Source organism: Mya arenaria, chromosome 9 (genome assembly GCF_026914265.1).
Source record: "Mya arenaria isolate MELC-2E11 chromosome 9, ASM2691426v1".
In the NCBI taxonomy this organism is placed as follows: Eukaryota; Metazoa; Mollusca; class Bivalvia; order Myida; family Myidae; genus Mya; species Mya arenaria.
In genome coordinates, this window is record NC_069130.1 from 70,686,618 (window position 1) to 70,709,374 (window position 22,757).

The 22,757-nt window shown below is 34.9% G+C and overlaps 2 protein-coding genes across 2 annotated transcripts; one reads left to right on the forward strand and one right to left on the reverse strand.

The window, feature by feature from the left end:
* The first annotated feature begins 1,681 nt into the window (after positions 1–1,681).
* Positions 1,682–14,540, forward strand: LOC128203242 (uncharacterized protein C01G6.5-like). Its single transcript, XM_052904552.1, has 8 exons — positions 1,682–2,000; positions 4,671–4,857; positions 5,258–5,374; positions 6,060–6,607; positions 7,724–7,788; positions 8,109–8,192; positions 8,732–9,162; positions 10,084–14,540. Exons 1-8 carry the CDS (start codon positions 1,924–1,926, stop codon positions 10,186–10,188), a joined length of 1,614 nt encoding a protein of 537 aa, XP_052760512.1. The 5' UTR covers positions 1,682–1,923; the 3' UTR covers positions 10,189–14,540.
* Positions 14,541–21,439: 6,899 nt separating this feature from the next.
* LOC128246329 (leucine-rich repeat protein SHOC-2-like) lies at positions 21,440–22,645 on the reverse strand. The gene has a single exon (XM_052964520.1). The coding sequence runs from the start codon at positions 22,643–22,645 to the stop codon at positions 21,440–21,442; it is 1,206 nt and encodes a 401-aa protein (XP_052820480.1).
* Positions 22,646–22,757: the final 112 nt, after the last annotated feature.

The following is a 22,757-nucleotide window of genomic DNA, read 5'->3' on the forward strand; positions in this document are numbered from 1 at the left end:
TTCCTTTTTACTAATTTCTTTATGTGATTCTATATATTTTTAATATAAGAAAGTGTGTTTCAAAGTTTTTTAGTTATTAGACAATATATTTAGTTTAAAAAAATATCAATCATTTTAACATCCTTTGAAATTTTCAATTATCAAAGGTGTTTTCGGCGTTTACTTTAACACTCTAACTCAATAACGGCTCTAAATAATCCGTAAATTAGATGTGAACAGCATAATTCAAATCGTCATTCAATAGGCACGCTTCCTTTCAAAGTAGGCCGAAAAGGATATGGACCAGGCCGAAAAGATAAGTGTTTCCTAATGTACTTCACTGACCCGACACCAATTTAGACTAGTTCTTTTTGTCATAATACAATCAAGGTAATAAATCCGTTTATCAGTCATAACGCTGGCCAGATTCGGTTGTTCGAGCGATGGAAATGGGTTGAGGCTTAAGAATTTTGGGTCTTGATGAAACTCCCGTTTGTTTCATAAACTTAAATGATCGGAAGGTAGCTAAGCCTAGATGATTTTGCATTGCTAGGCACACCATAATATTTCGCGTTGACGAAGTGAACCACTTTATCGGACGAAATATACTCTCAATGTTATTTTGCCTATAAATGCAAAATGATCACCCCATAACTATTTAATCCAGACATAATTATTATAAATTGCAGGGAGGTCCGATTTCCAATGTCGTTTGTAACTTGTAACCCAACCCATGTTTATCTCTACATTATTATATGATGCAATAATAACCATCCTTATGCATATGCAATATTGTTAAATTAAAATGTAGCTGTATTAAAGGGTTAATGAATATTATTGCAATGTTATATTATAATTTTCTATTTGTTTATCTTATATTGTGCAAGTGTTGTGGGGGGGATGTTTGGTATATTAGTGATTTTATATTTAAATATAATGAACATTTGTTAATATCACTGAATGCATTTTGACATTTAGTATAACATATATGTATACGACAGCGTATCAAATTGTTAGATCATTGATTATTTTTTAGTTGGAAAGTGCTAATATACACATGAATGTCACATAAAAGGTGTCTGTCTACAGGAAAACGGTCCGGACAATCAACGATACCGAAGGTTAGCTTAAATATTAAAATGACAAAAACACTAACATACATACGTTTTAAATTTAAGCTTAAATCCGTGTGTACATTGAGTCAAAGCTTACATTTTTCATTATCATTCATTATATAAAACAAATGTATATTTGAATTATACATTAATTTTCTTATTTGGGATGGCACCGTAGCATGAACGTCAAAGAAGGACGATGGAAACTTCAATTTTACGTTTATCGTAGGCTTCTACCGAAGTAGGCGAAGCTGGTTCCACTCCAGGGATCCCAGCTAGTAGGAGAGGTGCTGGAAGAAATATAGGCGGGAGGTATACTCAGACATTTACAACGCATACATGAGTTGTGGGAGAAGTACGACTCACATGGTATCTTGTGCAAGGAATTCCTCGAGGAGATAGGGGAAAATTATGGCTTAGCGACTAAACAGCTAAGTGAGAACAGTCATGCATTTTTTTATATTGGGAAATGGACCTATCCAGATAACCTGCATCTAGTCAAATTGTTTTAGTGCAACGTAGCCCATAAATTATGGCGGTATTCTTGTCGGTAGTTTATCTAATTGTAAACCAGTCTACACAAGAAATACAGATTCTGGAAATGTCAATAATTTAGTGCAATTCCTCACATTTGTGCTTATTCCTTTTGTTCAAGCAATTTTATTTAATACCCAGTTAACTTTTATAGACTAAACACTTTGCATATAGTGATCAAAGGTAGCAAAACCGCCCGAGCGGCGGTGAGAGGTGCAGTGTACACAGCCGATTAAAAAAAAGTTCATCTAAAGCCAGACAAGGATAACAATTTATTAACATTAGCAGATTCACAATGACAGACGATTATGTATACCAGTTGGTCCGCATTGGTCCAACAGCAACATGCAATAAAGTACCAGATGTGATGAGGTTTGTTGCCTATTTTGACCATTATTGGATATTTTATCTAAAAAAATAAACTTCCTATGATTGAATGAGATGCCAAAAAGACAAAATTTATTCTGGTTATTATGGCCCTTATCCAAACACCTAAGGAAATTTTATACAATGATCTTGGCGAGTTTTGATGTAGTACATTCAGGGTTTCCGCCAGGCCTTTATGGCTTGTCAGGCCCGACGTGTCTTCCACTGGCAAGGCTAATTACCGACACGTGTTAATTATGCCGACTTGCTTTAATCCTTATCAAAACAATCATCAGTTTTGACAATACGCAGTTTCGCTGCGATTGCAATTGTTGCAACGGTTGACTGACAGCCAGAAGGCGTGTCGGGACTATTACGGCATTTGTTTCAGCCATTCAGGATCGAAGACAGCATGAAGGCGTGTCGGTGAGGATCAACGCTGCTATTAACCAAACTCCTCCTATTCTTTATCAAAATGAGAATGTGTGAAAAACACCAATGTTGTAATTGCGACCTTCATCCCTAATATCACCTATGAATGCAAAGTAAACAATAAGTGTTAATTGATATGTGTCGTTTTATTTTGTTTATTGATCCCGAGTCGGTTTGTTAATTGTTCTTTTGTTTACCAATTATTAAATTGAAATTGAGAACCGTGTTAAGATATCTGTGTTTACAAGGGTTATATGCTATGTCGTCGTATGTAATTGAGTCGCGTTCCCGTCTTTAGTTTTGTGTAAAGTTATATTTTGTGTTGCTTATTATTAAACTTTGATTTTTTTTATCATTCTTTTAATTTATTTTAAAAAAGGTAAATAAATCTGAAAATACTCATAACATTCCCTTTTAGTTATTATTTAGCCGACCCGGCTTGTAAATTATTAGCTGTTGCAGCTTTAAATACACCCACGAGCAGTCGCTTTGCTCTGGGCTCTTTTGTGTTCCAGCATGCAGACAGTGTGTTTTACACATTTTGCTGTGATGTCAACGGTGTCAATATAAATAATACCCGCATCAGTGCTCCAGCTAGGCCTAAATAGCAGGGTGGGGCACCCCGCTGCCCTTTTCAAGCACACTGCTGCCCTTTACTACACCCTGCTGTGCCCTTTTGTTTGACAGAGTCAATTTTCAGAAATAAGTATGAAAATAATAAATATAAATAGTTTTGACACTAAATTAAAGAAAACAGGTAAGGTATTCATAACCAACTATTAGGATTGAAAGTAATTACAACAAATACACAATAAGAATTCAACATTGGCCCTTGCAAGTGCCTGATCAAGGCTCATTGAAAGTGCCCTTTTTAACCTAGCACCCTGCCCTTTTCAAATCCTGGCTGGAGCACTGGCCCGCATTAAACGAAACATGAGTTGATCAATACGGTATACGATCAATACCGTCGATATTGTATTGTCGGAATACTCAAGAGAAATACCAATAATAAATGAAGAGTAACAATTAAACCTTTTCGCAAATATTTTTAATGTAAATCGGACTTGAGTTGGTTATTCTAAATTATAGGAACATAACTGTAAACATGTTTAAAATGCAGGAAATTGCACCATTTTGATTACGAAAATAAAAATAAAATCAGCGTCGGGAGGGGACACCCCTCCCAAACCCGCACCTCCCAACATGCCTTATGAATTTCCTGGCGGAAACCCCGAGCTTATAAGTTTGTATAAAACATATTTGGTTAAAGTGTTAACATCTGTTAAAGCACAGATTTGCAATCATATAAATGGTATGTCAAAAATCATTATATTATGTAATTTGATGGACAGTCAATCACCCATCAACTTATTCTACGGAGGCACAAATCCTGAACACCTTAAACACGAACACCATTAAAAAAAAATTTGCTTATATTATAGGAAATGATGTAGAGATATATGAGTGTTTTAGTTTGAACTGAAATGATAACAACCTAATAACATAAAAAAAAACTTGATTTGTAATATCTTGCCAAAAGTCTAACTCCTGTAAATGTACATGAAATAATGATTAATGATATTGCTATCTTAATTTACCACCAATCTGCCAACATACATTTTTTTTAGCTGTTTATTAAGCGCAAGTGAAAAGCGTGATTTCTATTAATAAATATCTTAAATGTCGGTCAATATAACTGAGAGGCCCAAAAAATGTGCTCTAAGTCCTGTGACGTCATTCTCCCGTGTGTTACATTTTGACCCTTAAGTGGGCTAGAAGTTAGAATAGTGGATGGCCTCTTTTAGGAAAAAAACTCAACCAAACAATACAATACTTCACAAGTGTTGCTGAGGCAAGCTTCTGTATAGATCTAGATCGTCATATTATTGATCGCCGTAAATAACCAAAAAAAATGTGTGTTTTAACAGGTGATTGGGATTTGTGTACTGTGCGGGTTTGTACTGTCAACCAGTAATTGTTAATTGATGATATTCACTGTTTTTTGGGTTTTCCCAATCAAGTATCATTATTTTAGTGACATTTCTTAAAAAGGAATATTCTGTTAATGGTTCTGAATCATGGCAAAATTGAATCAAGCATAATTAAGAAATGAGTTACTTATAAACTGCAAACTTAACTTTAGAAAATAAATTGCCCCCACCCTCCCCCTTTGCATGGATTCAGTTTTTCAGGTCCCCAAATTATACTTTCTTTTGGAACTAAGATCATCATTTTATTTTTCAGATTGGAGCTTGGTCTAACTCGTATTGGCCGGGGTCAACATAACGACTTCTATCTCGACTCTTTAGTGCTGAAAAACTTCATTTCACGTTCTCATGTGGAAATTTTTGGGAAAAAGAACGAAAATGGAGAAGTAGAATTTGTTCTAACAGATAAGGGCCTGAATGGGACCTTTATCAATGATATCAGAGTGAGTAATAGAAGAGATTTCTTTGTGAAAAACATAATTATTTTTTAAAATATTAAAAAGGTTTGAATCAAGAGGGTTTTTTTTATATCAGATTTGTAGTTAAACGGTTGGATTTATGTTTGCCGAATGTTGACAAGTGAGTTTGCAATGAAAGGAAGTCTTTATTATTCTTTCTTAGATGTTTTTTCCACAGGGTATATTTAGCAAACAGCAGTGGCTGAACATTTATTTATTTTAATTTATGAGAATCAGATGAACCTCAGTCTTGAAACAGAGAACTACTCACCAACTGGCTGCCAGAAAATAAACTAAAATGTCTGTTATTCATCAGAATTAAATCATGAGAAGCGTTTGATACATGTTAAAGTTTCGTCAGGTTGAATATGTTCTATTTTTGCAGACCCACAAGACGTGTATTTTAGAGCTCGGTGATAAGATCACATTTGGTCACACAAATGGCTATAAGATCCAGCCTGGCAGCTACGCTGAGCAACCTACATCAGAGTTTCAGTTTGAGGTAAGACTCAATTTAGTCATATGAACGGCTTCAATATCCAGCCAGGCAACTACGCTGAGAAACTTACATCAGAGTTTGAGGTAAGATTCCATTTAGCCATGTGAATGGCTACAATATCCATCCAGGCAATTACGCTGAGCAACTTACATTTCACTTTGAGGTAAGATCCAATTTGGTCACGTGAACGGCTTCAAGATCCAGCCAAGGCAATGTCACTGAGCATTTTAAATCAGAGTTTGAGGTAAGATTCCATTTAGTAATGTGAACAGCTTCAAGATCCAACCAGGCATCTATGCAGAGAAACCTACAACATGGTTTAAGTAAAGATTTCATTTGATCACAAATAATGTCCAATTTCAATATTCAATATTCTCAAACACAAATGTTATTGAACCTCAAGGTTTCATCTCATCAGTCACAGCACAATAAACTACCAATTTATAGACTGGTTCATTATCTTAAATATTAATAATGCTGATAGAATAAAATTCAAAATAGTTATTTTTTTTAATTATGTACAGCTCAGTCAAATTTAGAAAAAAATGAATTCTGTAGATCAATCTTTTGCATAATTGATAAAACTGAACATTTGTATTATGTTTGTTAATCTAAAACTGATCAGTAATAATGGGGGAAAAGCCGGTTTGAACCAATAATGTAACGATTGCTTTTTCGTTCTTTCCAGTTTCTTAGAACCCCAAAAAGCTCAAAGACATCAGAAATGTTCTCAGAGAGTATGTCGTCCCCGAATGCTCAGTGTGAGGACTCCTTGGATTCAGCCCCAGATCTCAAGAAAGAACAGACAGACCGTTTATTCCTAAGTGACATCCCTAATAACACTCAATCAAGTGAAAACAGCTCAAAATCTAAACAATCTCAGTCACAAACACACAAATCCTCCTCACGTGCTCGTAGAGACAGCAGCTCTCAGTCAGAGAATGAATTAAACACTTCCAGGAACAGTTCTTATTCCAAGAGCAGCCATAGTAAAGGTTCAGGGAAACGTAACTCTGACAGTACCAGTCGCTCTCCACAAAGGGAGGCAACTCATAACAAGAAGAGAAAAACTTCAGCAGGCAGTTTGAAGCTTTCTGAAACTGTTCCTGCTCAGGAAAGTGATGAAGTGGACAGTGAAAAGAGTGGTAAGAGTAGCAGTGATATGAGTGACAGTGAAGAAGAGATGGAAAAACGGCGTAAACCTAAGAAGAAAGTGGCAAAACGTGGAAAGCCAAGGTAAAGTGGTGGTCAAATGAAACCTGCCCGTAATGTTATTATAATAGTTCAAAATTTAATTTTCCTTTTCTTATCATGGAAAAAAATTGCTGACATGTACAGTGTTTTTTGCAATAAAATAGGGCTATGTCATTTAACATTGCGTACTGAGGTGGAAAAAGTTACGAAATGTTCTTAAATTCTACATTTTAATGTTGCTTGGTACTTTCTGGTATTAACCCTACATTTTCTTTATATTTTCCTACTCTTTATCAAAGAAAGATCCTTATTTCTGCTGCTAAAAATGATCCTACATTTTCCTACTACTCTTTGGAACAGTGCTGGAAGCCAGGGGCTGTATACATGCACTATTGTCTTGAGTCTGAGTTCGAGACTGGGGCTCAGAAAACTAAATTCTAAAATGTTTCTAAATATCTATAATATACAAAATTTGACAGAATATAATATATATTCTTGATTGTAGAACATATTATTGATAACAGATTCACTCATGTTATAGCATTTTACTCAGACTCAATATGTTACTGAATAAACTATGTATTAATGGACACATTTGTTTTGCATAAACAGGGTTTTAGCATAAATCATTTCAAGGCATTTATTAGTTTAAAAGCATGAATTATTCCTACAATTATTTAAAATGGGACAGGGTACTTGAGGAGAAAAGGGCACATTGTGTAGGGCTGTGAAGAATTAGAACATGATGAATTTCACATTAAATGTTAGGAATTGTGCTTATTTGAAGTTGGTATCAGGATGAAACTGCCAAATATGTTTGTCAAGTTTGTATGAATTAATAATCATATTTTTAGTTTTAATTAAAACAAAGGAAACATTTAATTCTATTGTATTGTGTCTTAAGGCGAATGAGTGCTTACAAAATAGAACAGAGTGCAGCACCTTCCACAACTCTTCTGCTAAAACCCTAGCATAGTTTACCGACCACCATAAGCAGCTTCTTAGAATGTGTATGGTAGCTTTAATCTGGTCAAATAGTTTCCAAGCTTGATATCAGGACTTGCGTTAGAAATAGGGCTTGTTTATCCAAATGTCTGATTTCCATGTCTGTTTATTGCTAGCAATATTTGAAAAGACAACAACAACTTAATGTTTCAGTGTGGAAAAGAAGCCAGTAAAAAGTAAGAAAATGGTGGATTCAGAATCAGACAGTTCAGAAGAAGGTATGTGAAGGAAAACAGAATGTCACAATAATAGACAGAATGCAGTAGTTCTTCTCCCTAGAATATGCTTATATTTATTGCCTGCTTTCTATAGATCTTATTAATATACTAAATTGTTTTAGTTTCTTTTTTTCCCTGTGTACTAGGCCATCCATGGTATAGTGTTGAATCTGCAGTAAAATGTGGTATGGTAAATCTAAATTCATTACGATTCATAAATATACAATAAAGGAATTAAAGAACTTTTATTTTTTCAAGAATTAAAATTTTAAAAAATTTAAAATTATTATTAGTCAGTTATTAAAACAAAATACTTGCAGATGAAGAGTCCAAGCCAGAAGCTGATCAGCGGCCCAAACCACCACCTATGGCTAAACTGAAGCCCGGCAAGAAAAAACGCATTGGTTTGTTTGCTTGCCCTTTTTAATGAGAAAGTCAAAAGAACCGGTACTGACATAGTCTTCTTTGTCTGACAGTAACCCTGTCATAGCCATCTTTCAAGTTTTGTCTGCCTTATACTTAAATGGTATGCATTGATACAAAGTATTAGTAGGTAGCTTTTATCAGTGATAATGCTCACATTGTGCGAGGGTGCCGTTTTAGGACAGTGTAAACAGTGACACCTTAAGTCTAATGAAAAAATAGCATGCTCTTTGTCAATCCCGGTAGAAACACTGACTTGATATGAGGCAAAATCATGTTTGCAAAAATTAAGATAGAAATTGCCTTTGAATATATACATACATGTACTTTTTATGCAAAACATTGCAGCTTGTTCTCTAATGATAAGATCTGAATTTTATTAATGATACAACTTTGCTTCATTTTAACCTTACATCATTGCAGAAATCTGTAGTGTTATGTGTAAAATAGCAACTATGAACCAAATATCAAATACAATTTTATAAACATGACATGTAAATATATCATATGCACTCTTCAGGAAATGACGCTCCAGCTATCGGGGGTCGAAAAAAGAAACGCAAGGGGGGTAAGGCAAGTTCTACCCCGGCCCTGCCAGACCCCCCTGCCCCACCAGCTGATATTGAGCCTGATTTGGACTGGTATGATGAAGATAAAATTGATGTGCCAGCCATCGGGGGTCGTAAGAAGAAACGTAGGGGAGGCATTGGGCCCCCTGCCCCAACAGCTGACATTGAGCCTGATTTGGACTGGTATGATGAAGATAAAAATGATGTGCCAGCCATTGGGGGTCGTAAGAAGAAACGTAGGGGTGGCATGGCAAGTTCCACCCCGGCTCTGCCTGACCCCCCTGCCCCATCAGCTGACCTTGAACCTGGTGTGGAGTGGTATGAAGATGATAAATGTGATGCCGCTGACTGTAAACGGCCAAAGAAGAAGAAAACCTCTTGGGTAGGTCATAGTTACGGGAAAAATGTGTTTTGATATGACGAGAATGGTTGGTTAGATAAAGTCATAGTTTGATTTACTGCATCTTTTTACTGCATTTTCCTATACAATAAAACAAAATTATTGCTATAATGTGAGTCTTAATTACATGGACAGTTGACTTTTAGCTCGACTGTTCGAAGAATAAGGGGCATTTAGGAGGGCTATACTACTAAAAGTTTTAGGGCAACATGGCATTTTCATTTATAACATTATGGCCCCTGATTGACTTAGAAACTTAGGGCACATAGTGATTCTGGTTTAAATTCTAGTTGGGATTTTTACTTTAATATAACTCCCATACCCTTCATTCAGTGGACTTCATACTTCACATAATTGTTCATGGCCATCACACAATTAGGTTTCATAACTTATTAATATCTTAAACACAGACTATGGCCCTTGATCAACTTAGAAGGTTGGTTTAAGGTTTTGGGGAAAAAAGTGGTATAAACTCAAATCTCCCATAACCTTCATTCAATGGACTTCATACTTCACACAATTGTTCTAAGGCCATCACACAATTTGACACATAACATATTTTCCTATATACATTGAAAATATGGCCTTTTATTGACTTAAGTTTGGTTAAATTTGCTATGATTATTTTTCATTGTTTTTCATATTCTCATTAATATGCTACTATCAATCATGCTTACTATTTAGTTATGTACCTCATACAATGCAGCAAAATAGTCATGTGCACTGTCAATATCTTGATGTTTTTGACAGATATATATTACGTCATTAATGCATTCTTTTCTAAGACAAAGCGGCATATACTTGAGTAGACTGTCCTATGACAGCTCTTGTTAATACATGCTTTGGATTATTTTTCTTTTCTGTTATATCAATCAATTCAACTTTTCACATTCACGCTTTCAGGTTCAGTGTGATGATTGTGACAATTGGTACCACACTGTTTGTGTCGGGGCCAACTACAACGCGCTGAAAGACAGTGACGCACACTTTAACTGTGGGTGTGAATAGGGGAAATAACGAAAAAACAGGATGTATAAAATGTAAGGGATGGAGCTAAAATAAATATGGGAATGATGAAAAAAGGAGGATTGCTGAAATACATGTGATGGAGATTATAGTGAAATGGTGGAAGTACAGGATAGATGTCATCATGATATTGATGGGATGGAGATAAAATTGTTATAGCTTGGTAAAGAAGAAGGGGATGGGAGATGATAGGAAATTCACGGAAGGAAAGGAATGTTGATTAAAGGAGCAGAGAGGGGAACACCTTGCGTGATATGAAGTTGGAATACACAACATTGTGATTGTCCTTCTTTAATAAAAATAAGTATTTCTTTGTGGCTGGAAAAACAGAATTTTTGAAAACAAAAATAACTTGCACATTTCCTAGTGGTACAAAAAGTCATGTATGATACTGAATTGGAACTGTTATTTAGTTTTTATGAGTTATCTCACTGTTTGTGGAATGTGCTTATTATTAAAAAATAAGTGAATTATTTCATGTAACAAACTTCTATCATAAAAAATGTTCCGGAGGTTTTCATCTTAAGTAAAAATATGTGACAATTCATGTGTTGTCAGAGAGAATAATCAAAGCTGATCAATGAATATATTATTTGTATTCTTTTTAATAGGGTCAAATAGGTAGATAGTACTTAACTGTTAACTGGTAAAATTGCTGTTTTATATTAAAGGCAGAAAGGCACACTCTGACGAAAAGTCCCTTCCATTACAAATATTTAAAATAATTCTTAGTCTTAAGAGTAAGTGGCAAGTACATTTTATTAAAACAATAATACCATTTGCCTGGAAGGTAAAAAAATAATTGCGGTTTTACATGTACACGTAATTTCAATGAATATATTAAAATCAATCAAGGTTTGTTCAGCTAGTATAGTATAAGCACACATCCTTTTTACCAAGGCGAGTTACAGTTTGGTTGTTGGTCACTAAGTGGGATTTCTCTGTTTTCCCCCACAACACAAGACCACACCCTCGCTCAACATATAGAGAGTCACTTAGTATACGTTTATATAACTTTCTTCAGAAAAAAAAGTTTAAACTTAAAACACATTTATGGTGCCCAGGTGATGAAGCAGTTAAATATTACATTTTTTTTAAATTTCAAGCTAGACTCTGCTTGAAATTCATTTAAAACATAAACCTTGGTTGGATGCAGCTGGTGATATTCCTACAAAGCTTGCGCTCTTAACATATGAAACTTAAAATAGATCTTCAGGCTTTTTTGTCCAAGCCAAAATGAAATGTCCCATTTTAATTGTGTCACTTTTTATTGTTTTTAAATTATTCTTATCACATCTTTCGTATAAGATAATTATTTGAGAACCTTGATCTTTGCTTTCCTGCCTTTTGTTCAAACAGAATTTGCAACCACCGAATTATCCTAGACAGACCACATACTAAAAAGACATTAAGTTTTCCAAAAACATTAAGTGTGAAACTAAGCATGTGTTGATAAGTCTAAAAATCACTGTAGATTAATTGTGTTAAAATCTATTTCTGGTGTTATACTAGTATTTAATGTGTTCAGAGTGTGAAATAATCCTGTTGTGTAGTGTCTAACATTATCATGTAGTCATCATATATACACTTATACATTAGAGAGAATTATTTGTTATATAATATCACATTTTCAAACCAAACTTTAACGGAGCACAATCAATTCTTTATAAGTTGTCCACCGGTTAACTTTTTTCTAGTTTGCACATTTAGGTCATTGATTGGTCAATAGAAACTATTGGATAACTATTAACCAATGAGCAACTATTCTGGCTAACTTTGATAAAACCAAAGAATTTACCAGTTGTATACGATTTGTTTATTTTTGGCTCGGCCTCACAAGGTATGGCCAGTTGTTTATTTACTGTTCTCATAAAGATGAATGACCATGTTCTGCAAACCTCATTGTAACTACTTCATTGAAATATACCACGAGAAACATAGCATTGTCAGGAACACATTTTCATAAGAGCTTATTTGTCTTGAAAAGATATATATTTGGAATATATATTGTATATGTAATCATATTTCTCTGTATAAACAAACTTCACATACATTAGTATTGTTTTGGTGGTCATGTGACAATTAATTCTTAGTTTTTTTAGATCTGATTATAAATAAGTTAACTGTCAATAAAAAAAAAATACAGCAAAGCTTTTTATGTTCAAAGTTTGATACATGTTCTGTCAATAAGTTAACTCAAGATTTTTTTCTAATAATTATGAGAAAAAAACATGTATAAACAAAAAATCATTTGTACATTGTAACTTTAAAAAAAAAAATCAAACCTTAGACTGTTTTTTTCCATAGTTTCATGATTTCTCATTCAGAATGCATTTAATGATTTTTGGAAAATGTTCATTTGAAATATTATGTGATAGTTCAGTAAAAAGACTCTGAATGATAGTCCAAGTAACTGATTATATCCATTCTGTAACGTGTGGTTATCAAGTGGGATTCTGTGCTCTAAGTTTTGAGTTTAAGGCATTTATGTGTAAATTATGGTATGATGGTAGTAAATGAGAGATATTATAGCGTCCAACTTACATGTACCAAAGATCATTGGCTCTTTTATTGCATAAACACTTGGTTAAATATAGTGTGACTGTGCACAGAAACAACCACTCTCTTATTTGTATCATGCTAACAATTGATATAAAAATGGCAGTTACTTGTATTTTTTCAGAAAAGTGCGCCAAATCATATGCCATCATAGCCTTATTTCTGATATAACAAAATCTCATTTTTAGTTAACTGATAAATCTCTATAAACCACCTGAAAGCAGATAATACAAGTGGTAACAGTGTGTATTTTAATTTGTATCATTTGTCATAGTGTGTAGTTAATGTCATTTACATTGTGTCATGTTATAGTTACACTTGTATGTATATTTACGGATTTGTTAGTTTTTAGAGAGTCTATGTTTACTTTTGTACTGGTGTGTAGTGCTATTATTGAAATCGGCACCAAATCAGAACTGATTTAATTATTTTAACGCTCTAATGAATTCATTAAAACCTATTGTTCTTTCAATTTTATTTTTTTAGATAATGCTTATTGTTTTATCCTTTGTTATTGTAACATCAACATAACTTTTCGACCCTTTTTAGGTTATCTGTTGTTGTTTTTCAAAGAAGAAAATGAAGTATCATAATAGCGTTTGTGATAATGTGCAAAAAAATAATTTTTGGTCAGTACATGAACCTGGGTAGAAAATGTCACATTAAATCCATGTTTAGTTATGACTCTCAGTTATTTAGCTCTGCCGGATTGATTGTATTTTTAGTCTCATAGGGCAGAAAAGTTTCAGTTTTCAACCTGTACAATTAAAAATAAAATGAAGTTTTCTTTTTTGAAAATTAGTTACCGGTATATGTTTTCAATGGCAGTTTGTCTTTGCCTGCCAGTAAATACAGGTTTTGAAATAGGAACCTGACATCAAAGATAGAATCAATTTGGTAGAGCCTAACTATTAAGAAATCCCCAACTCAAGAAAAATGCTGGCACCTGGTTGTTAAGCTCTGGTATAAATTCAAGTATGGCAAAATAGTTGTCAAATTAATAGATTCATTTCATTGATATATGGGTGTCTATGTCCATGCCTCCGCCAAAGGTATTGCCAATAGTATCACACAGTAGGATTCGTATTTAATCACATACAGGGCCTACTGTTTTTGGTATGCCAACTAAATTGCTTAGAAGACCAAACATAACCCCTATGATGGTTATAGGTTTAATGGGTTAGTGCTGATATGGTAACTGTATTTTCTCAATATGTGGAATATGTTTAATACGAAGTAAATGATTTTTTCATCTGATAACCTGGTTTTCATTTTTTTTCATAATAAGTTACCTAGATACTGCTATTCATCTGCAAGTGTGTTGCTATTTGTGTGCTTAATCATGGTTTTCCTTGCATACACACATACAAGAGAAGTTGAAATTCTAGTTAACACAGGCGTTCAATACTATATTGCACATACCACTGTGTTTTGTCTCACAATATTTCAGGAAATATACTGTATTGTATTTATATTGAAAGGATATTTTTAATGACTAAATAACTAAGTATGAATGTGAAATCTTGATTGAATAACAGTTTTAAATTTAAGGTGCAAACATTTCTTTCACAAGTTTGTTTAGACTCTCCTTTTGTAACGCATTTGTTTCAGAACCTGTTCAGATATTCATTACGTCTTCAGCATTTTGTAGTTTTCAATAAGATTGATTCGAGATGGAAACTCGTGTATTGTTAGTGCTGTAAAACATACGTGAGTGTCACTTTATGTGCATGTTTCCAGATGAAACCTTGCAAATAAATCAATGATATTGTGAACTCTGTTGTTATTCGTTACAGGCAATTGTTGTTGAGGCGCTGCGCTCAAACACGCAAGGAAGTGATTTGCTTCCATCAATTTAAACTGTAAGACGTTTTTTGTGTGCAAATTGCTGCATAATCTAGAAATAAAAGATCATTTTCGCATTCAAACTTGAGACAAATGCGAATTTCTCTGAGAAATGTACTTCCGCTGAAATGAAAGTACGCGTTAGTTCACATGTTGCATATGGACTCGCGCACGCTATAACACTGAACAAAAACAGTAAGCACCAGGCGTTACAGTAAAGGGACAGGGTGCTATATTCTAGGTGATGATGTTAGGTACGCCGGATTCCACTCCTTGATCAAACTGGATTCGGATTCCAAACTATAACATATTAACTTAAATTATTTTCTTTCAGTAATAAACTGACTTATTTACAAATAAGCCGTCAATATGGCAACGTTTTCGAAGAACACACGAACTATTTCGAGAGTTGGCCCTTCCGTAATCTGGTTAGTGTAATAGTTAGAGGACAAAGTAAAATCGTAATGAGTAAGAATGGATGGAGTAGGCGTAGCGAACGAACCCTTCTAAGTTATTAAGACTTTACTTCAAGATAACAAACTGACTTAGAATACAATCTTATTTGCTGACACATTGCCAACACAAAATCTGCCGCAGTGAGTGTGTAGCACCCGCAAAAGTTAAAATTCTTAACGCTTAAGCCTAGTATGTAATGCGTGCCTATTAGCCAGTTCATTGGCTGAACATGACGGTTCCACTGTAAGGAACTTTGGTTGTCAGAGCTCTTGTGAATGATATAAATGGGAATCTGTCCGGCAATCCTATTGGCGGATGCATAAGACTGATATTGCTATACATTTTGTATATCCCTTTGGTGAAGCTAAGCTGTCATATAGCCTTGTTGTGTATGGATGTCCTAGGTTTTCTTGAAATGCATAAAAACTATATATACTAGCACTATATGTTCGGGTGTGATATGCTCACACTTCACTTCTCGTTTACTTGACGGGCAATCTTTGGAGCCAAAGCATTCTGTTATGCTTTGAAAATGCTCCCACGCGTCTACCATTGTAGTGCCAATTAGTTGAAAATGGACGTCGACGTTGATTTTTTCTTTCCATTAGAAAATTAGAAAAACGTTTATTAACAAGGCATACCCATTGTTGTGGCTCCCATAAGTGTCCGCCATGATTGATATTATATATACATGTAAATCATATTTGTAGTACTTTTCATACCGCATATGAGATCGTGCTTGCATTGAATGTCTTAAAGCAACGTAAATATGAACTGCTGGGGAATATAACACTAGCTGTCATTATTCCAAGAACCGATCTTATTACATCATTTAATATAAGGCTTCACTTAACCCTACCTCCACTGGCGGTACATTTATATACGTCTCTTTATGCGTTAATTAAAACTAATTTGGAATAAATTACATATACATAAATATTATGTATGGAATAAAAGCACTCACTCTTCGTTTATACAATATTTGATGTTATAATTTAATGTAATGATTTTCCGGACGACAGTTCAAAATTAAGCGGTATTCTGAATTGTACTCCAAATCTTAAGCGGTATTCCGAATTTCCGGTTGAGACACCCTAGTAAGTAAGAACTCCAAAGGTCGTTTTCTTTTGAATTTTTAACTTTTTATGCATAAATATGTGCTTTAAGTATATCGAGTTAAGTTTTATTATCCTACAACTTTTCAACAGACTATTAACTGGCAATTATATCATTACTCACGTTTTTTTTTGGCTTAAATTGAGGAATGAATGTACTTGTGTCGTCAAGCAGCCATGTCTCGTTTGTTTTAATGCCAGCATTCATGATCTTTTTTAGAATTCTTAGGCCAAACACGGTTTCAAATAACACTCATTATTTTGCAAAAACATATATGTTATGTTCTCTCAACAACTACATTATACGGCAACGTACTGCATAAACATATTGACATCAATTCCTCTCAATTGTTAAGCGATGAAAAGACGGTCATCCTAACACGCACTCATCTTTCGGCGATCATTACGTATAGACTATTGTAATCCCATCCTCATAAACCAATGTGGGTTTGGCTTTTCCTTGGACTGCTAACAACTCTCCCCACAGACTTGCGTGACAGACATGTCTTTGTTGAGATGGATTTTCACCGAAACATGCAAATTTCTCAAGTTTTCGTCCTGAACTTTGCATGCTTGATGTTTGAAAATTGGGAATCTGTTTTGTATTTCGAGAAATTTCAAGAAACGTTTTGTAGCAAAATTATGGTGTTGTGCGCAGGGTAAAAACAAACTTAAATACAATCAGAACAGTTTGAATGAAGTCTTGTCAAACATTAGGCGTACTTTAAAATAAGCCGACGCGTTCGAAGGCTGGTATTTGGATGTTATTGCAATCCAACAACAAACTAAAGGAGCTTTAGATTTTTAAGGGACTGCATCGTGTTGTGCATTTCTATAAACTCTATTTCAACAATAAAAACCTACCAGGCACGTGGTTACATACATTTTTTTAACTAACTAGGATTCCAATAAGTACTAGACCAATGGGATGCTATGCAACATCGACATGAAGCCATACGGAATTCGTACGCAGAAAGAAGAAACCAACTTTTGAAGAATCTGGACAAAAGAACGCCACGTACGCCATGTACGTACATCAGACTGTCTTCATTATGTTGAAGGGATTTTATCTCAGAAAATAGACTTAAATGATGTGATTTTATGTAAAGATTGCAGCATACGGCGTGATTGTTTTTGTTCAAAGAGTTAAACAGACGTGGGCTGTTCTGTAACATTATGACGAAACTAAAAAAAATAACGGATGGAAGAAAAACAAACATTCCTTTAAATGTGAGCGTGTTCTATTTTCGATAAAGAACACATCGGCATTTGTCCTGAACAACAATTGCATACGGAACATACTAAAAGACTTATGGGTGTAGTATGGATGAAATATTTTAATACTGAAAATAAGGATTACATGAAGAGGAAACTAACATAAAATTTTCTGCGAACATATCCTTCAGAATGAATTAAGATCCTACGTTTTTGCCTGTGCTCTGTCTGCAATTAGGGCTGGATTTCAAAACAATATCACAAAGTATAGGTATGTCAAGAAATATAATACCATATGCTTAACAAAAAGGGAATACCGAGTGTTGAAATAGTACGCTGAAGTTAAAAGAGATGCAAAATGAATTCGGATTACCATATACACAAGAATGTCAAACATATGAGTAAAGCGTTGTAAATTCAAGATTTGTTGTTCAGCCTGAGGGATGGATTCAAGAAACCTCACTGCTTTTGAGTATGACAAGGAAATGTACAATATGGCGTACTCCATGATGATATTTTACATCGTAGTTCCGGTAGTCTTTCTGGTATTCCAAATCATCCACGTATTCTTGTTTGAACCCAATTTTATGCCAGTTCCAAGGAGAAATGCCAATCTGCCTTGACGTCACTGGATATTGCTGATCCTTAACAAAGTACCGTTTACAAAAGTGAAATGGGCGATATAATAAAGCTGTTTAAACATCTATACACGTAATGTGATTCGATCACCTATTTGCATTTTGTTTATATTTATGAGCACGTGCAAATCGTCGCTGGAAAAATTGCCGAAAATGTAGACATATTGAACGCGATATTCAGCTGAAACAAGTGATTTTACTCGATTTCCGATATCAGTTTGGAAACGGTAACCGGTCTTAATTTACTGATGAGTGACAACTGTTCGGCACAAACAACTTCGACAGTCGCGGAATGGAACTTTAAATTACGAATCCTAAATGTGATATCTTATCCATCGGCTGGCTTCGATTGAAACGCTTCAGTGGCATGGAACACGTGCACCTTAATGATGCGAACGGCAAGGCTAATGGTCGGCAAATGGAGAATGTCACCGTCAACGCTTTTCAAACTTTCTCTCAATGCGACGAATGTGGCACAGCCTTAGCCTTGACCCTAAGAAGGTCTTGATTCGGTAAACAAACAAATACTACTATGTTAATACATCATTTTTGCCCAGATATCGACCTCGGACCGACAGTTCCGTGATGTGACACATATTATAAATATGTACAGAAAATGCTTCTGCGTGTGATACACAATATGCATATAGTTTGTACCATGGTGACGTCACCTGTGTTTTATTATTTGCCGACTGTCTTATTTGCACAAGAGAACAGCTTTACACCGTTGAATAAATCTCTGATATGTAATACAATGTCAGCTACAGTAATTCAATTACATTGTTCATACATGTATATTATATGCATGCATTTCCATTTTACACACATGGCGCACTATAATTCAATAAACTGAAAGCACGTGCATATTTCCGGTGCAACATCAATTGTTGACACTGTTGAATATTTCAACGAATGACGGATCAATTTAGTAACGTTTAAACTGACCCCGACCGTTAGTTAATGACTCGTTTCGTGAAAATGGATGAAAGGTGATATTCAATATGAAACTTAGTCAATCCTATGGTCATAAAATTATTAAATGTATTTGTGAATTATTTATTCCACGTATTTTAATTTTGTTTTAGGTACGTATTACCATGAGGTACGATTAACATTATTTTGGATTGCAAGTAATATTTGTTAAGTGAAACATATGCCAGAAGCTGAAAATAACATGTTTTTGCCAAGTCTAGGACTCTGCTGATACCATTCAGAACAGTTTGATAACTCCAAATATAGGAGCAGCGGTGTTTTGTTTTGTTGCTTTTTTGCCTGAATAGATGAGACAAATTGCTTTTTTAAACAGTACTCTTTGTATAATTGAATAATAAGTATAGTCCTATGACCTGAAACAGTGTTTTTGCATTCAACTCTTTTAATGAGTTGTTTTGATTGAATTTTAATGTTGAAAAATGACCCTTGGGGTAAACTTTCAATGGGATCAAAAAGTAGTTTAAACCGGAATACTAATAATTTAGATGCATTTATCTGTCCAAATAAGCAGCTCTTAAATAAGAATTAGAATGTAGTTAAGACATTGTAATTACTTATAACATTGTTGTAAAAATGTATTAAATCTGCATTAAAGTTACTCAATCGTTGTTTGTCATGGATGGACTTGATGTTATGAAATAGAGTACATTGTCGTGCAAAATTGAAAAAAAACAACAACAAGGGTTCAGCTTAACAAGATCACAATACATTACCCATTCGTAACAACTCGGCCATCTCCGGCAAGCTTCGAGATAGTCAATTCCTGTTGGATACTGGCCGAGATGTTCCGATTGTACATTATCCTGCTTGTCTCGTTCTTATAGACACCATGGTAGAATTGAGATACAAGAATATCTTTTTTGACGCTTGCTACAGGTTTGTCAATGTGTTGAAATGGAATAGGACTATGCGTTTTGATGCTTAAAGTTTGTTCCGTTATGATATGTTCTGTTCTGTACCGGAGTTTACTGAACAATTATAATCACACCAGCTATTAAGTATTTGCAAGAAATCGAGTGCATTTTTTAATGATACATATAATGACAAAAACTACACAACACACATACAAATGCGCTATTTTCTTCAAAACCCCGTCATAACGATCAAAGAATTCCTTTTTTGCGATATTATAGACGAAAATGTCACTTTTGAGTTATATAGATCTATCAGGAAAGCACAACCAAAACGAAATCAAATGTTTGTGTCAATCAATACAAATTATTGCTATCATTTGAAGCTAGATTTGGTAAAAAATTATTTACGATTCGTTGTTGAAGGCTGGTCATTAAATGCGTAGTTGTGTTTTGAAATGATATATATATTTTGGATAGCAGGTTATATTGCACTTAAATGTAATGAAAATTGCACTCCATCGACATAACTTTAGTGTTACTTAGGTGGTTTATCTAATGATAAAACTACTAGACTGAGACAAGATCCCAACAACCACTGTCACAAAGTCTCAGGATGATTTGGTAATATGCGTACTAACGTTATGTGCAGAAGCGTTAGCTTCCCCAACGGCGCCAAAAGTAATGTTATATATGCGACATCTCAAGGCGACACACAACAGTGGTTATTTATTATTATGCAATTTCATTTATTATATTAACAATTCACACTCATACTTCTGTACAATCAGAACAATACAATACTATTTCACTTAAACTGTCAACTGTAGATTTGAAAAAAAAAAAGATAACAACTTTGTTTAATGTAATGGTTGCTGCCTCTAGCCCCTGGGAAAGTTTCCAGGCATATGATATCAGTATTTGTGGTTCGTCTCATGATAGAACAACCGAGGAAAAGGGGATCTGTAAAATGCTTTACTGCATCACTTTGTTTACAAATAATACAAAAGGAAACAGCATTGCCCGTGAACTTTCAAACATTTGTAAAATGATCGGCAAACTGTGCGTTTTCGTATTATTTAAATAGTATTAGTAGTGAAACGGAAACATTTGAAAACACGATTTAGTTTATCACTTTGCAATGAATAATGCATTTATGGCATAGACAATACATTTGTATGGATATGTTATATCTTTTAAAGGTAAGTCCGTTCAATCAGTTAGCATGTGCCGATGAAAACCTATTTGTTATAACTCTAGGATGAAAATTCATTTAATTCTTAAAGATACCAAATAACGCAATATTGAGGACAAAATGATGACTGTCAGAAGTTTTAAATTGTTGAGTGTAGCGGGCAGAACATAAAATAAGTTAAATAAAATAACACATGCTATTTGAAGTAAGCTTGTTAAAGTTATTTACACGTTCGCCTTAAAATTCCCGGAAACTCATTTGTATCGGAATTTATTCGACAGTATATAGTCTAAAATTATATGAAAGGTAGTGACACATTTAAAAAGAAGAAGAAGAAATAAGACGTCATGGCGTTTTACTCTCAATTCAGCATTTGATCAGGTCATGAAGTATATACTCCTGAACTGATCTGCCCTGTTCCGTATTGTAGCCAGCAGGTTGTCCTTGGTAAACCGGGCATAGATAAGGGATAGTGATGTTTGTGACATCCCAACCCTTGAGATAGTTCATCTGGCACGTGCACAGGGTGGGATGGTTTTCATTGATGTAGATCAGGTCTAAGTGCTTTAAGTTGAGCAGCGTCATCACTGCTCGTGGTATGCCGATTGGTCCACCATAGGACAGCTCTTCGATGTTAGGCGCGTGCATAAAAGCCGTGTCATCTATTCTTGTTAGCATTGATCCTAGAATGAGTTTTCGGAGGTTACCCATACCTTTCAGATCGGATGAACCGAGGGCAAATATCTTGTTTTCGTTCAAATCTAACTCTTTAAGCCTGTGAAGATTAGACAAGGCCCTGGGAATGCTCGTCAAGCTGTTGTTTGTTAGAGACAAAACCTTCAGGTTACTGTTTATAGGCATAGCATTTTCTGGAATATCAACCAATTCGGCACCGTAGACATAGAGGTGTTCTATGGCGGGAAAATATCGAAAAACATCTGGCAGAGTAGGTAGGTAAAGGCTATTAAAGTCTAGGGTTGTCAGTGAAGGAAGGGTTTTTGTGTAATTACCAAATTCAAAATACCGCTGTTCTCCCGTGTACCAAGAAAAACTAAGGTACTCCAAGTTGCGAAGGGAGAATAGACTCTCTGGAACTGGATAAAGACCATCAACGTACAGCTGCTTAAGTGAACTTTCCAGTCCTTGGAATGCGTTGGAAGGGATAGGAATCAAATGTTCCAACCCGTAGATGAATGTAGATTTAAGCTTTTGCAAATATTGGAGTTCTTGTGGCCATGTGGTGAAGTTGTCAAGGCTAAATTCTAGATCGGTAATTGATTGGCCTAAATGAGACATTATTGAAGCATCAAACGTTTTAAACAAATTGTCATAGATGAACAATGAGTCCAAGTTAGTCAGTTTGACCAACGCCGAGGGTAAAGTAGTGAGCCGGTTTCCAGAGAGGTCAAGATAACCAAGAGTGTCCTCAATTCCCGAGAAGGCATCAGGATCGACGTGTTCAATCAGATTGTAATCCAAATATATTTGAACCGACGTTGGGTGGGCACTTTGAATGGCGGCAAATGCGTTCGGCGGAACAAATGCTATAAAGTTGTCATACAGGTTAATCATTACGGTTTGCAGTGTTCTGTGAATCGGCTCGAAGTGTGGTATAGTTCGCATAAACTTGCTCGAACAGTCAACGTCGGTGCCAGAGCAGATGCATGGATAGTGAGCAAAACAC